Below are 17,221 nucleotides of genomic sequence, written 5' to 3' on the forward strand. Positions count from 1 at the left end.
CATGCTGTTTTCGTCTCTCTCGACCTCAATGCTCGGCTATGAAAAGCCAACTGACGTTTACTCCTGATGTGCTGACCTGTTGCACCCTCTACAACCACTGTGATTATTATTTGACCGTGCTGGTCAACTATGAACGTTTCAACAACTTGAACGATCTGGCCTTAATGGCAATGTACTCTAATCTCCACCCCTCAGAGCATGGTTCCTCTCCAGCTAGTTCAGCGGAGGCTGCTTAGGGGAGGATGGTTCATGTCTGGAATGGTATCAAACACTTGATTAACTTATTATTGCAACAACACTATTACACATCAATACAGGGACATGTCTGTGAATACAATGGGGGGAAAAATGAAAACCTTTTGTGCCAGATATCATTTACAGGGTAAATGGGGAAAAATATTTTAATGAGTTTCTTAAACTTTTGGGATAACATGACAAGGTAGTCTCTTTTGACCATAGCATGGTTTGGTCAGTTCCATAGCAATATGTTGAATTATAATCACCCAAAATGACTTCATTGTCAATCACTTCCACTTATTGTTGCATTTTTTAAATCCAAAATATTCAAGTCATTCATTTGTTAACTTGGAAAAACGAGAACCTCAGTGTTAAGTCATAGTAAAGGAAGTTGAATTTCTTTGCAAACCATGTATTTTCTCTGAGTAATATTAACCTGAGATTTATCGAGGAACTCATCAAACGTCAAAAACTCCCCAGTGTTGTCTACCAAATCACGTGAAAAATGAATACCCTTGTCAAACCAAAGGCCTTTGAAAATGGAATTCCTATTAATTTGATTAACTCTTATTCCAAGTCATTGTTTTGTTGGGGGAAAAATGATGCTTGAATATAATTTTCTAGAAAAATAACATTTGCTGGTGAAACTCAGACAATTTCACAGAATGAAATCATATTTCATTAGGATTTCAAGTCCAAGTTGATTAAACTGACTGTTAGGGATATGATACCACATAGAGCTAGGATTAGATAGACAATTTCAACCAGTTAATTCTAAAAGCACCCACTAACGACTCAAAATCAACAGCCTGTAAACCTCCACGATCGTAGTCTTTCCCTAATTGTGATTTCTGAATATAATGCATTTTATTCCTCCAAACAATTGACATTTTTGTGTTACTCGAAGAAAGAAAAAGGGACTGACTTGGGTAAATGATTCTAAATAAACCATCTGACTTAATGAAGCTCTCATGGAATGAGTCCTATTATCGATGTTTTGAGATCACATTTGTTAAGTTTGATCAAAATGGTGCCGGAGCAGAAGGCATACGTTTTACGTGCCCCCAACAGATTGTGTTTTTTGTTCGTTTATTGTTTGTAACTTTAATAAAAAAATGTAAACAATTTTTGAACGTAATGTTGTCCAAAAATTCTTATGACCGAAAATAAGTTATTGACTTCAGGACTGCGATTACTCACCATGGACTCGCAGAATCTTTTTTCTTCTTCCACTACTTTGACGAGCCCAAGGCGGAGGATGTACGGCTCCCTCGGGAACAGGCCACGACCCCAGTGATCTGTGTGAAGAGGCGGAGAAAGAGAGGCTGGAGGGCGGGCTGCCTTCTGAGGAGTAGGGGGCGATTGAATAAACCCCCACTCTCCTCAATTCTGCTCGCAAACATGCAACCTTTGGACAATAAAATGGACAAGTTATTGGGAGGATTAAACTACCAACGGGACATTAAAAACTGTAACATCTTAAGCTTCACAGAGTCGTGGCTGAACAACGACAATATCAACATACAACATAGCTGGCTGGTTGTACAATGTACTGGCAGGATAGAACAGCGGCATCTGGAAAGACAAGGGGCGGCGGTCTAATGTATTTTTGTAAACAACAGCTGGTGCACAATATCTAAGGAAGTCTCGAGCCATTGCTCGCCTAAGGTAGAGTTTCTCATGATAAGCTGCAGACCACATTACCTGCCGAGAGAGTTTTCATCTATATTCTTTGTAGCTGTTTACATACCACCACAGTCAGAGGCTGGCACCAAGATAGGATTGAATGAGATGTAGTTCACCTTAAGCAAGCAAGAAAATGCTCATCCAGAGGCTGCGCTCCTAGTAGCCGGGGACTTTAATGCAGGGAAACTTAAATCAGTTTTACCTCGTTTCTGTCAACATGTTAGCTAGAGCTGCCACTTTCAAGGGGCGGGACTCTAACCCGGGAAGCTTATAAGAAATCCCACTATGCCTTCTGACGAACCATCAAACAGGCAAAGCGTCAATACAGGACTAAGATTGAGTTGTACTAAACCGGTTCTCATGCCCGTCGGATGTGGCATGGCCTGCAAACCATTACAGACTACAAAGGGAAGCACACCCGAGAGCTGCCCAGTGACACGAGCCTACCGGACAAGCTAAACTACTTCTATGCACACTTCGAGGCAAATAACACTGAAACATGCATACCAGCTGTAAAGGAAGACTGTGTGATCACGCTCTCCGCAGGCGATGTGAGTTAGACCTATAGACAGGTCAACATTCACAAGGCCGCAGGGCCAGACGGATTACCAGGACCACCATAGTGCCTGTGCCCAAGAATCCTAAGGGTCTAAATGACTACCGACATGTAGCACACACGTCTGTAGCCATGAAGTGCGTTGAAAGGCTGGTCATGGCTTACATTAACACCATCATCCCAGAAACCCTAGACCCACTCCAATTTGCATACCACCCCAACAGATCCACAGATGATGCAATCACTATTGCGCTCCACACTTCCCTTTCCCACCTGGACAGAAGGATCACCTATGTCAGAATGCTATTCATTGAAGACAGCTCAGCGTTCAACACCATAGTGCCCTCAAAGCTCATCAATAAGCTAAGGACCCTGGGACTGAACATCTCCCTCTGCAACTGGATCCTGAACTTCCTGACGGGCCACCCCCAGGTGGTAAGGATAGGTAACAACACATTCACCACGCTGATCCTCAACACAGAGGTACCTCAGGGGTGCGTGCTCAGCCCCCTCCTGTACTCTCTGTTCACTCATGACTGCACAGCCAGTCACAACTCCAACACCATCATTAAATTAGCTGATGACACAACAGTGGTAGGCCTGATCACTGACAATTACGAGACAGACTATAGGGAGGAGGTCAGAGACCTGGCTGTGTGGTGCCAGGACAACAACCTCTCCCTCAATGTGATCAAGACAAAGGAGATGATTGTGGACTACAGGAAAAAGATGACCGAGCACGCCCCCATTCTCATCGACGGGGTGTAGTGGAGCAGATTGAGAGCTTCACGTTCCTTGGTGTCCACATCACCAACAAACTAACATGGTCCAAGCACACCATGACAGTCATGAAGAGGTCACGACAAAACCTATTCCCCCACAGGACACTGAAAGATTTGTCATGGGTCCTCAGATCCTCAAAAGGTTCTACAGCTGCATCATCGAGAGCATCCAGACTGGTTGCATCACTGCTTGGTATGGCAACTGCTCGGCCTCCGACCGCAAGGCACTACAGAGGTTAGTGCGAACAGCCCAGTAAGTTCATCACTGGGGCCAAGCTTCCTGCCATTCAGGACCTGTATACCAGGCAGTGTCAGAGGAGGGCCCTGAAAATTGTCAAAGACCCCAGCCACCCTAGTCATAGACTGTTCTCACTGCTACCGCACGGCAAGCGAGCGCCAAATCTAAGTCCAAGAGACTCCTAAATAGCTTCTACCCCCAAGCCATAAGACTCCTGAACATCTAATCAAATGGCTACCCAGACTATTTGCATTGGCCCCCTCCCCCTAGCCCTGCTGCTACTCTGTTATTATCTACGCCTAATCACTTTAATAGCTCTATCTACATGTACATACTACCTCAATTTACTGCTGCTCTTTAATCATTTGTCATTCTTATCTCTACATTTTTTAACTGCATTGTGCTTGTAAGTAAGTATTTCACTGTAAGGTCTACACTTGTTGTATTCGGCGCCTGTGACAAATACAATTGGATTTAAAGGTAATTTCAAAGCATTTACAGCAACTGATCAAGATCCTCTATCAGGTGGTCAATGTTGATAAATACTTATTCAAATCTAACCACACAGGAACAGCAAACATTTGAAGCCTCCCTTTTGTATGACCTTTTTTAATAAAGTGTGAACACAGAGACACATTTCTGTTTGCACTGTAAGTCCATGAACCTATGCGAAGAAAAGTTACAATATAATATAGATTGTTTTCCTGCCTTGTATCTTGTGCGACTCACTCATAAACGCAGACTTTTAGGGCAGTAAAATACACTGATCAATCATGGGGCATAGGACTGTATAAAAAAAGTCATTTAAGCCATACTGTAGTTGGTACACAAACTGCCTGGTATTCATTAGCTCTTTGGTGTTCTGCCTTAGAGCGACTGCTTTTGGGACAAAGTGTTCATGGGGCACAGGCCCATATAAAAAAGAAACACCAATGGGATACATCCCAAATGACAACCTATTGTCTTTATAGTGCACTACTTTTGACCGGAGCCCTATGGGAATAGGTCTTTATAGTGCACTACTTTTGACCGAAGCCCCATGGGAATAGGGTGCCATTTGGGACACAGGCATGGTGAGAGGAGGATCCTCACATACATAGTCATGCTCTGAAGAACTGGTCTATGTGCCAAGGCAGCTGTTTCACAAGCTTCACACATGGATTTACTCTGGTTTTCATTGGGGCTTGGTTTCAGTTTTAGGGCTGGGCACTAGAACAAATCACCAAAATGTCATTGGGCAGGTGGAGATCAAGGTTCTGTGGCCAGAACATGTACTTGAGACTTCTGTTATTCAATAATAATAATAATAATAATACACTATATTGTAAGTGATGGGCATCTTTGTTAAAGTTGGATTTCTCAAAATAGGCCTTTTTTAGATTTAAGCAGATTTAAGCAGGAAGCTGTTCTATTTAAATTAACTTTCATTTTGCAGAACATAGATATTCTCACTCACTCACTCACTCACTCACTCACTCACTCACTCACTCACATACACACACAAATTATAACAATTCAATTAATTGGTGAGATTTTGGAGTGATTGGTGATAAGGGCTATCTTTCGATAACGAATATTGGTAAGATCTCCTAATATTTAGAAATGACCCAATTATTTATGCAGGCATGTGTGCTGTGCTTGCCTTGGCCGCGCTTTATATCAATTCAATTCAATTCAATGGCTTTATTGGCATGGGAAACATGTGTTAACATTGCCAAAGCAAGTGAGGTAGATAATAATAATAATATATCAACTTCGACAGTTCCAAACTTGACCAACGGGTGGAGGCCGTTCCCCAATCCCTGGGTGAATCTCTTGCTCCCTGCTCTAGTCTCGTCTGGGAACGTCGAAATAGAGGGAGAAAGACTAAACAGGTGGTCAGAAATACAAGCGAACAATGTCGTCCCAGGAGATACGGTGAAAGATCGTTCGGTCTCATCTCTTTAAGGATTAAAAACCACAGAAACTTCATGTTTCGGCTGACGTTCAAAGAGAGAATTTATCGTCGGTTTACCTCCGATTCTGGGCAAAATATATCGGATATTAAACTATGAAAGTGACGGTGTGTTTTGGAAGGACTAGGGTGGTGGTACCGTGCGGAGATGGAAATATCAAAGTCCATACTCTCATCCAGCAAGCCGTCATGAGATACAAAAAAGCCATTGCAAAGGTACGTCGCTGTTACTTTGGATCACGCGTTTGTTTCAAGTGTTCATAGCGGATTGGAAACAATGGTGCAAAATGCCTGGAGCGAGTGTCGAACGAACATGTCGCAGATTGGTAACATCGATGAAAGCGATATGTACATCAAAGATTCGGAACTAAAACAATGATTTTGCTATAAATTCGGCTGAGTTGTTGATGTTGAATGATGCATCGTCATAACTGGTCGAGCCCTCTGCAAACCCCACGAAAAACTTCCTTTTGGACTTCACCCTTTCCCTACCATAGTGCATGGAAAGATAGTAGATGACTACTAAAATGTAGCGTTAACTACCGATCTAACAGGGATATAAAATGCAAACCTAATGAGGTGGTCTATAAGTAGAGGATAGGGATGCTAGCTAGCTAACTAGTTAGCTAACAATCCGAGATTTGATTCCCTGAGAGTTGTTAGCTAGCTGACTGTTTGCTAACTAGCTAGCTAGTTAGCACCAGCATACTGCAGGATCGCATTCTAGCTTTTGAAATGGGGTACTAGATAAAAAGCATAACGTTTCGTATCGATTTCATGCCTATTGGATAGCCTACATTTTCACCTGCACCCGTTTCTCTTTGTTCCTCTTGCTAATTATCATATTATGTTAAGATGGCTAAGAAGCTGTAGCTTACTAGGCTAACTATCAGTCAAGGAAGAAAGCTTTAACATATAGTATATCTATTAGGGATGTGCAGCTTTCCTTTTCAAGACGATTCGATATGTGTCTAGATACATGGACTCTGATACTTTTTAGTTTGAAACGATTCGGTTTGATTAGGGAATGAATCCATGCGGTTCGATACGATTCGATTCAATGGAGTAACATTTGTTGCATAAACACATTCATTTTCCATTCTAAATTTAAGTCTGCAGATGATGGAGCTCATGAGCTGGGCTTCTCTGAGTGTGTACATGATGATGAGTATCTACTGCTGGTGTAAATCATCTACAATGCATTCGTAAACTATTCAGACTGCTTCACTTTCCCTACATTTTATTACATCTATATAAGGTTCCACAGTTGACAGTGCATGTCAGAGCAAAAACCAAGCCATGTGGGCAAAGGAATTGTCCGTAGTGCTCTGAGACAGTAACAAAGTGATCTTCAGTCACTTTCCAACGTTGTTGAGGATAGCTTGTTGTCAGGCTCAAAAATCCTAAAATTTTCCCAGGTGGCCACCAATTTTTCAACCCTTGTATTTTCCTCAGATCCACAAAGTCCCTTCCACCAGGTGGCTGATGAGATATGTTGGCACGACTGCCATATTGCATCTCCATCCCAAAGCCCTTGCTTGAAAGTGTACTTTGCCAGACTGCCAAGAACCTTGCCCTCATCCAGGCCAAGGTGGCGAGACATGGTAGTGATGACACCATAGGCCTCGTTGATCTCTGCACCAGACAGGATGCTCTTGCCAGCATACTTGGGCTCCAACATGTACGCTGTGGCGTGTATGGGCTTCAGGCAGAGGTCTGACATTTTTGATGTATTTCAGAACTGCAGTTACCTCTGCTTGGAGCAACAGTGAAGTGGGCAGGGCAGTATGGATTTCTTCTCTTACATCTGCAAGCGGAGTCTGAACATCAGACAGGATGGCATTGTCTCCCTCAATCCGTGCAATGGCTACTGCTATAGGTTTTCAGGCTGCTTACCACTCTCTCCCAAAATACATCATCCGGGACAATCCTCTTTATGGGTTCTGTCCATATCGACAGACTGATATGGCCATTTCTTGGAGAGACTCCTTCCCCTCCAGGAGACTGTGAAACGTGATGACTACACCATCCCAATGGGTGTTGCTGGGCAGCTTCAATGTGGTGCTCTTATTCTTCCCACTTTGCTTGGTGAGGTAGATTACTGTTATAACTTGATGACCCTTCACAGACCTTACCATTTCCTTGGCTTTCTTGTAGAGTGTATCCATTGTTTTTTGTGCCATGATGTCCTCGAGGAGCAAATTAAATGCATGAGCAGCACAGCCAATGGTGTGATGTGAGGGTAGGACTCCTCCACTTTAGACCAAACAGCCCTCATGTTCGCAGCATTGTCTGTCACCAGTGCAAATACCTTCTGTGATCCAAGGTCATTGATGACTGCCTTCAGCTCATCTGCAATGTGGAGACCGTTGTGTCTGTCCATTGTCTGTGCTTTTATAGAATACTGGTTGAGTGGTGGAGATGTGGTTAATTATTCCTTGCCCACGAACATTCAACCACCCATCAGAGATGATTGCAATACAGTCTGCTTTGCTTGACCTTCACTTGAACTCTGTTGAACTCTGCATCCAGCAAATGAGTAGATAAAGCACGTCTGGTTGGAGGGGTGTATGCTGGGCAAAGAACATTCAGAAATCTCTTCCAATACACATTGCCTGTGTGCATCAGAGGTGAACCCAGTTGCATACACAGCATCTTTGTTGCATTCTTCACATATGATTTTGCACAGTATTTGCAAATGTACACCGCTTTTCCTTCTACATTAGCTGCAGTGAAATGTCTCCACACATCAGATAGTGCCCGTGGCATTTTCCTGTAAAGATTAGAAGAAGAAAATTGTAAAAAAAAAACAAATACAATTCCACGTACAGATAAATAGTCGAGCAGTTTGATTAAACAACTCCTTTTAAGATGTATTAAAACAGGTGAATTAACACTCAGTTAGCAGGTTCAAGCAAGTTGAAACCCACATGGTAGCAAGAACTAACTAGCAGAAATTGCTAACAGGTTAGACATTTTTTTAAGCACACTTTGCTGTAGGATACTATTTACTAGTTCACCAAAAAAATCATGTATGTCATATAAAATACATTCACCCCACCCTGTATTTTAATCAAAACTTACCAGAACGCATGTGGTCCTTGGCTCAGACAGTGTAGTAGTTTGGGCTCATTAGCATCTCATTCGTGTGCAAGATCTTGAGAATCAGCTGTACATGTGATGGAAGAATGCACTGAGCATGCAGAGGGTTGCAATTCCATTGAATTGGGGATAGTTTAACCAAAATATGCTACATGACCTAGAATTGCCATGTCTCCCACAAAAAAAGGCTCACTGTCTTCAGCTAACTTTTTAAAAATGAATTTAGGCAAAATCCCCCTAAAATCCCAAGGTTAACTTCCAATGGAAAACTTCCGGGAAATTTACCGGAAAGTTTCCGACCCTTTTGCAACCCTACAGACACATCTCAACATCACCTGTTCAGAGGAGACTGTGAATCAGGCCTTCATGGTCGTATTGTTGCAAAGAAACCACTAAAGGACACCAATAAGAAGACTTGCTTGGGCCAAGAAACATGTGCAATAGACATTAGACCAGTGGAAATGTTTCCTTTTTGTTCTGATGAGTCCAGATGTTTGGTTTTTGGTTCCAACCGCCATGTCTTTGTGAGACGTGCCTTTTCCTGAGGAGTGGCTTCTGTCTGGCCACTACCATAAAGGCCTGATTGGTGGATTGCTGCAGAGATCGTTGTCCTTCTGCAAGGTTCTCCCAGGTTCATGGTCACCTTCTTGACCATTGGTTCTCGCCTTGGTTTGTTTTAATTTTGTCTCAAGTGGTTGAACTGGAAGTGGGAGAAGCTTAGTTGGGCCTCATGCATCTTGAGTGCAAAAAGCCCCGGAGGATGGAGGGATAAATGGTACTGTTGACTATTACATTGTGCAATTTCTTACCATATGATGGTTGTACTGGCATGCCTGGACAGCTGAGAGCAGGATAACAGGTTACATTTGATTGCCCAGTTTTGGGAATGTCAATTTGTTGATACAGTAGCAGGCTATTTGATTCATTTCCACAGAATGTTTATTTTCCCACTAAGACAGGAGGAGACGAGCAGAAACTTTGTTTTTGAATATGGCTGCTGTGTGCAGACCATTTTGCAAAGCTTAAGACATTTATATATATTTAGTGTTTAACCTCTTGCTCCTACCTGACACGCAGGCGTCCCATCTAGACATCTGGAAATGCAAATGCGCTATGCTAAATGCTAATAGCACTCGTTAAAACTCAAACGTTCATTAAAATACACATGCAGGGTATTGAATTAAAGCTACACTCGTTGTGAATCCAGGCAACAAGTCAGATTTTTAAAATGCTTTTCGGCGAAAGCATGAGAAGCTATTATCTGATAGCATGTAACACCCCAAAAGACCCGCAGGGGACGTAAACAAAATAATTAGCATAGTCGGCGCTACACAAAACGCACAAATAAAATATAAAACATTCATTACCTTTGACCATCTTCTTTGTTGGCACTCCTAGATGTCCCATAAACATCACTATTGGGTCTTTTTTTCGATTAAATTGGTCCATATATAGCCCAGATATCGATCTATGAAGACTGTGTGAAATAATGTCCGGGTAAATCTCAACCAAAATATCCGGTCGGAGACCGGAAGAACTGCGCTGCCTTGTGTCTGTTTGACCAAGAAACAAATAGTAGGCAAATGACAAGACTGTTGACATCGTGTGGAAGCTGTAGGTATTGCAATCTCTGCCCCATTTAATGTGGTTCACGTTTAACAATTGGTTGAAGTGGCGCATGGATATATTTTCCCATTTTCAGTGATCAGATTTTCCTGCACTTTTCGATGAAACGCACGTTCTGTTATAGTCACAGCCGTGATTTAACCAGTTTTATAAACGTCTGAGTGTTTTCTATCCACACATACTAATCATATGCTTATACTATATTCCTGGCATGAGTAGCAGGGCGCTGAAATGTTGCGCGATTTTTAACAGAATGTTTGAAAAGGTAGGGGGTAGGAGTAACAGGTTAAGAGCATTGTTAACTAATGTAAAGCTACAATATGTAACATTTTGAGCGACCTGACCAAATTCACATAGACATGTGAGTTATAGATCTGTCATTCTTATTGAAAGCAAGTCTAAGAAGCAGTAGATCTGTTCCATGTGCGCTATTTCTATGCTTCCCGTTAAGTTGAGTTTTTGCAACTTTGACTTTCAGTTTTCTACACCAGCTTCAAACAGCTGAATATACAATATTTTTGGTTATGGAAAATATATTTCACAGCGGTTTAGATGGTACAATGATTCTCTACACAATGACTGCTTGTTTTGTCACACAAACTGAAATTAGGCGAACTATTCAAGTTACTGCAACTAGGAAATGGCACAGCAATTTCTCCATATTGCACTTGATTACATTGATATTAGATCTACAGGACCATGAGAATTCCATCAATAAATCCTGCATGGCACAGCGTTGTGTGGAGGAGCAGTCTCATTAGTTTTCATGTTAATAACCCAGATGACATGGTGCAGTGCATGTCTTTTCAATTATTCAGTGAGGTCTGACTGTGGAGTCCTGGAGAAAAATTGGCCTAATCTTATCCTGAGGCTGTGACTGGGAGGCAGACTGGTGTGGCATATCTGGGGGATTCAGCCTGCACTTAGCCTTTTCTATATCAATATAATTACTTTGCAGAGTGTGTTGTCAGTGTCGTTTACACATTGGTTAAAGTTTTCCTTTGCCCTCATATTGAAATTCTGTGATCGTTGGTCTTACCAAACTGACAATCAATGCAATGGTAAGAAACGGACAATAATTGTAACATGCGTAGAAGTCTAACTGAGCAGCCGACCTGATTGCAGGGAGCGAAAAGTGGGGAAATACTGACTGTTCTCAAGCTGAGAGTGAATTGGGCTTCAAGGGTGGAAATGAGGCTCAAAATCAAAGACTCATTATGTGTGCATTGTGCTTTGATCTAAAAACCCAGAGCTCCCTGTGAACTTCTCACCCACAGCAGAAAATAAACCCACTTTAGTCGTTTAGTATATAGCTATTGCTGCTGCTGTTGCTCCCGACACTGGCAATTTTAGTTGGGTTCGAGAGCAGTGTGATGTCAAGTGACCGTGTCACAAAACTATTTGGTCATGGATGTACTAAGGTCAGTATTAATGCCAACTTGACACAGGTTGGCACCCAATTGGCACCATATTCCCTACGTAGTACACTCAAAAGTAGTCCAGTATAAAAGGAGTTGATAGGCTTGAAGTCATAAACAACACAATGCTTGACCCACAATGAAGAGCTGCTGGCAAAACGCAAAGAAAGTGCTGTTTGAATGAATGTTTACGCGCCTGCTTCTGCCTACCACGCTCAGTTAGATACTTAGATACTTGTATGCTCAGTCAGATTATGCAGGACTCGCTAGATAATATCTAGTAATATCATGAACCATGTGTAGTTAACTAGTGATTATGATTCATTGTTTTTTATAAGATAAGTTTAATGCTAGCTAGCAACTTACCTTGGCTTACTGCATTAGCGTAACAGGCAGTCTCCTTGTGGAGTGCAACAAGAGGCAGGTCGTTATTGCATTGGACTAGTTAACTGTAAGGTTGCAAGACTGGATCCCCCGTGCTGACAAGGTGACAATCTGTCGTTCTGCCCCTGAACGAGGCAGTTAACCCACCGTTCCTAGGCCGCCATTGAAAATAAGAATGTGTTCTTAACTGACGTGCCTAGTTAAATAAAGATTAAATAAGGGTGTAATTTTCTTTTTAAAATCTGCAAAATCGGTGTCCAAAAATTCAGATTTCCAATTGTTATGAAAACTTGAAATCGGCCCTAATTAATCGGCCATTCCGATTAATCGGCCGACCTCAAGTTCTCACAACCTCCAAATACCGTAGAGTAATTATTGACATCCCACAGTCCACAATGTGTTATGAGTCCATAGAATGTTGCTAGCCTTGCTACCAGTCTGTTGGTATTATTTTACCACTTCCTGTCATGCCAAACAAACAGGTAAGGTGTGGCATGATGCCACATTTACTGGTACCCAGGCTAGGATGTTGCACATTTTGTTGCTGAACTGTTTGATCTCTGTCACAGCAGGGCTGTGTGAGACAGTGGCCTGGCTTCCAGCTCCAAAAACGGGCACAATGCTGGATTAAAAGCTTGTGTGATTATGTGTGATGATCCCTGTGGCAATGACTCTGCCCTGCACTCTATGCCCTATCTCATGCAATGCTTTTGACCAGAGTCCTTTGGGCCCTGGTCAAAAGTAGTGCTCTAAAAAGGGAATAGGGAGCCATTTGGGACACAGTCCTTGACCACAGGCTCACTGTGGAGTCAACCACTGAAGCATGACTTTGGCAAGCATTCTCTGAATAGTTTCCACCATATATCTTATACCAGTGACAGAGGTTCCTTTTTAACTCCATGAAGGGAAGTGAGCAAACATCATTGAGGTGGAAGTTTTGGTTTCAAATCATTACTTTATTGCTCTAAAAATTAGTCATATGATTAAATATTTGATTGCAGGGCGTTTTTTTAATAGCGTAGGTTTTGCGTCCATGACGATTTTCACCACTTTCCTGCTGCGTGCAAGGTACTGACAAAAGCGGTCATATATTTGAATTTACAGCTTTTGAACATGTGATGTGTTCATGAAAAGCCCACACGTACGCTAGTTCGGTCCCTGTGAAGGAGAACATGGTGTGTTGTAGAGGTCGACCGATTATGATTTTTTCAATACCGATACCGATTTATTGGAAGATAATTAAAAAAACGATATATATATAACCGCTGAAGCAAATATTACTTTTTTTTTCTTTTTTTTTCGGTATTGGCTATATATATATATATATATATATATATATATATATATATATATATATATATATATATATATATATGACAATTACAATAATACTGAATGAACACTTATATATATATATATATATATATAGCCAATACCGAAAAAAAAAAATATATATATATTATATATATTATATATATTATATATTATATATTATATATTTATATATATATAATATATATAAATATATATATATTTTTTTTCGGTATTGGCTATATATATATATATATATATATATAAGTGTTCATTCAGTATTATTGTAATTGTCATATATATTATATATATTTATATATATATATATATATATTATATATATATTATATATTTATATTTATATATATATTATATATTTATATATATTATATATTTATATATATATATATATAATAATAATATATATATATATATGACAATTACAATAATACTGAATTAACACTTATTTTAACTTAATATAACACATCAATAAAGTCAATTTAGTCTCAAATAAATAATGAAACATGTTCAATTTGGTTTAAATAATGCAAAAACAGTGTTGGAGAAGAAAGTAGAAGTGCAATATGTGCCATGTAAAGAAGCTAAGGTTTAAGTTCCTTGCTCAGAACATTTGAAAGCTGGTGGTTCCTTTTAACATGAGTCTTCAATATTCCCAGGTTTGAAGTTTTAGGTTGTAGTTATTATAGGACTAATTCTCTCTATAACATTTGTTCTTCATATACCTTTGACTATTGGACATTCTAATAGATACTTTAGTATTGCCAGCCTGATCTCGGGAGTTGATAGGCTTGAAGTCATAAACAGCGCAATACTTGTAGCATTGTGAAGAGCTGCTGGCAAACAGCAGTAAAGTGCTGTTTGAATGAATAATATGATTACGAGCCTGCTGCTGCCTACCACCACTCAGTCAGACTGCTCTATCAAATCATACACTTAATTATAATATAATAACGCGCAGAAATACGAGCCTTAGTTTCCGGATTTGACCATATTAATGACATATCATTGATTCTTTCAGTGAAATACGGGACCGTTCCGTATTTTATCGAACGGGTGGCATCCATAAGTCTAAATATTGCACAACCTTCAATGTTATGTCATAATTATGTAAAATTCTGGCAAATTAATGACTGTCTTTGTTAGGAAGAAATGGTCTTCACACAGTTCGCAACGAGCCAGGCGGCCAAAACTGTTGCATATACCCTGACTCTGCTTGCACAGAACGCAAGGGAAGTGACACAATTTCCCTAGTTAAAATAAATTAATGTTAGCAGGCAATATTAACTAAATATGCAGGTTTAAAAATATATACTTGTCTATTGGTTTTAAGAAAGACATTGATGTTTATGGTTAGTTACACATTGGTGCAACGACAGTGCTTTTTTTGCGAATGCGCTTGTTAAATTACCTGTTTGACGAAGTAGGCTGTGATTCAATGACGAATGAACAGGCACTGCATTGCTTATATGCAACGCAGGACAAGCTAGATAAACTAGTAATATCATCAACCATGTGTAGTTAACTAATGATTATGTGAAGATTGATTGTTTTTATGAGAAGTTTAATGCTAGCTAGCACCTTACCTTGGCTCCTTGCTGCACTCGCATAACAGGTAGTCAGCCTGCCACGCAGTCTCCTCGTGGAGTTGCAATGTAATCAGCAACAACCAGTGTCCAAAAAATGCAGATTACTGATTGTTATGAAAACTTGAATTCTACCCTAATTAATCGGCCGACCTCTATTGTGTTGTCATTAGTGAACCAGCAGCTGTTCAGGGCTGTGGCCCAATGGCCCAGATGGAGCCCTATTCCCTTTATAGTGCACTACTTTTGACCAAAGCCCTGTGGGGCCAGGTCAAACGTAGTGCATTTTATGAATGGAAGAAGGTGCAATTTGGGACGTATCCTAGGCCTCCTAATGGAGAGGTGATTTGTACTGATGTGAGGCATGAGCCATAGCCAGCATCACAGTTTAGTTCTGCCTTCCCTGAGAGGCATTGCTCATACTTTAGGCATGTGCTATTAAAATTGACATTTACATACAGTAGTTCTCCTGGGGCTAGGGCTGTGGCGGTCACACAATTTCGTCAACCGGTGATATTCAAGCAAATTGACCGTTAATTAATATAAACACATTTAGCATCTTATGGCTTTCACATTCAGCCTACTAGCCACTGATGCAGACTCTCTACATTTAAAAAAAAAAGTTGAATAAATCCATGTAATATATTCTACATCTTCATAATAAATCTATTTATTTTAGACAGTTCTAAATAAACATGATGTGATGAAAATGTAGTCTATTTCAGAAGAACAGAATAGCATACACTGAGTTGTCCTTATGTTAGGTCCTGATCTGGCTATGCCAAATTGCTGTGGGCTACACAAATCCATTTAGCAGACAAGATTGGCTTAGAATTCCATGGCTGGAGTGCGGTTAACAAAGAAGTAGGTACTGCTAATTGCCATGATTAAACAGTCACGTGGAATTTGACTGCCTTCATGACTCGTAACCGCCGGTGTGGTGGTAATGCGGTCACCGCAACAGTCCCACCTGGGGCCATAATCTAGGATCAGGTCCCCCTTCTTATTCATTCTGATTTAATAGGTCAAATTCACCCTAGGTTAGTACTCCTACTCTGAGACTATGAATACAGGCCCCGATTGAAACAATTTGACTGCCATGGGAACTGGGCATGCTACAGGAAGTGACCCAGTAGTAGGGATTATTAGGTCTCCTCCAGGAGAGGGCATCTGTAAGGGCATCGCTCGTGGCCTCCTGGAACATTGTTAACGGGAATCTAAGTCATAACACTTCATAACATGTGCGTAAGTGGTTTACAGAGTGCTATGTAAACAGATTACTTGCAACCTGGCAGAGATCCAGTCAGCTGAGTTTTTGCACCATCCTTGGCCGCCAAGCCCGCCATGTGAATCAAGGTCTAGTTGCATATGGTCCATGGCCCCATGAGGGCTCCATGGGAAACAAAACAGGCCAATGAGTGGCATATCTTTTCGTGTGTGCCCATGTCTCGTCTAGTGGTGGCCGGTAGCACTTTTAAATCCCATGACTGCTCTTGGTTTCTGTGAGTTGAATACTGTTCCATTCATTTACATTCCAGTCATTTACTATGATGATCCTTCCTCCCCACACCAGCCCCCACTACGGGACACTTATAACACTTTACGAGGCTTTGTCTTGAGATGGGAAGAAGTTTCATTTTTGCCACTGCTGAGAAGCTCTACCTTTTTTACGGTATTCTTCCATAAACCGAGCAAGAGCTTTTATGACATCTGCTCCCTGCTTTGCTCTCTGAGGTTATTGCACATCTTCATCCACCTTTTGTCAGATACATAACTGTCTCGCAAGTGGTTCGGTGCTCATCTCCAGACGCTCCGAGCGAGTTTGTTTGAGAACAAGGTTCTCCAGGAGCCTCCACAAAAGTGTTTGAGGAACGCCACGGGTATGTTCCTGAAGCTGGTGGTCTGTTTGGCCTAACCCAGGCATGCAGAAGACAGCCATTGTAGAAGCTGAAGCAACTCCCAAGCTTGAATTCCAGCAGGGTTATTTGGTCTCCTTGAAGCATTAACAGTGGGATTACATTTTTTTGGTGTTCCTATTTCTTCATCAACAATCCATGTCTAGCATTGGCCATTGGTGTTGGAACTGGTCTTCTTGCTACAGACATCTTCATGTTGAGGTTCTAAAGAAATGGAGCCTAAGTTCAGGTTGAATTTAAACAGAGGATCATTGCTATTCAAGCCTCAAGAACATTCAAATGGTTCCGGAACAGGATCCTTATTCTGAGGAAGCCAAGTATAACTTGATAGTGGCAGCAGACGGCAACCTACACCCATTAGTGCACTACCTTTGGCCAGAGCCTATGTAGGGAAAAGGGTTCCACTT

The 17,221-nt window shown here is 41.1% G+C and overlaps 1 protein-coding gene across 1 annotated transcript in view; it reads left to right on the forward strand.

The window, feature by feature from the left end:
- The first annotated feature begins 5,303 nt into the window (after window positions 1-5,303).
- Window positions 5,304-17,221, forward strand: part of LOC118402172 (partitioning defective 3 homolog) — a 257,768-nt gene continuing 245,850 nt past the window's right edge. The window contains 1 exon segment of the mRNA XM_035800167.2: window positions 5,304-5,669. Coding sequence (XP_035656060.2) covers window positions 5,550-5,669 — 120 coding nt within the window. The 5' untranslated portion in view covers window positions 5,304-5,549.

This window comes from Oncorhynchus keta, chromosome 23 (genome assembly GCF_023373465.1).
Source record: "Oncorhynchus keta strain PuntledgeMale-10-30-2019 chromosome 23, Oket_V2, whole genome shotgun sequence".
Taxonomy (NCBI): Eukaryota; Metazoa; Chordata; class Actinopteri; order Salmoniformes; family Salmonidae; genus Oncorhynchus; species Oncorhynchus keta.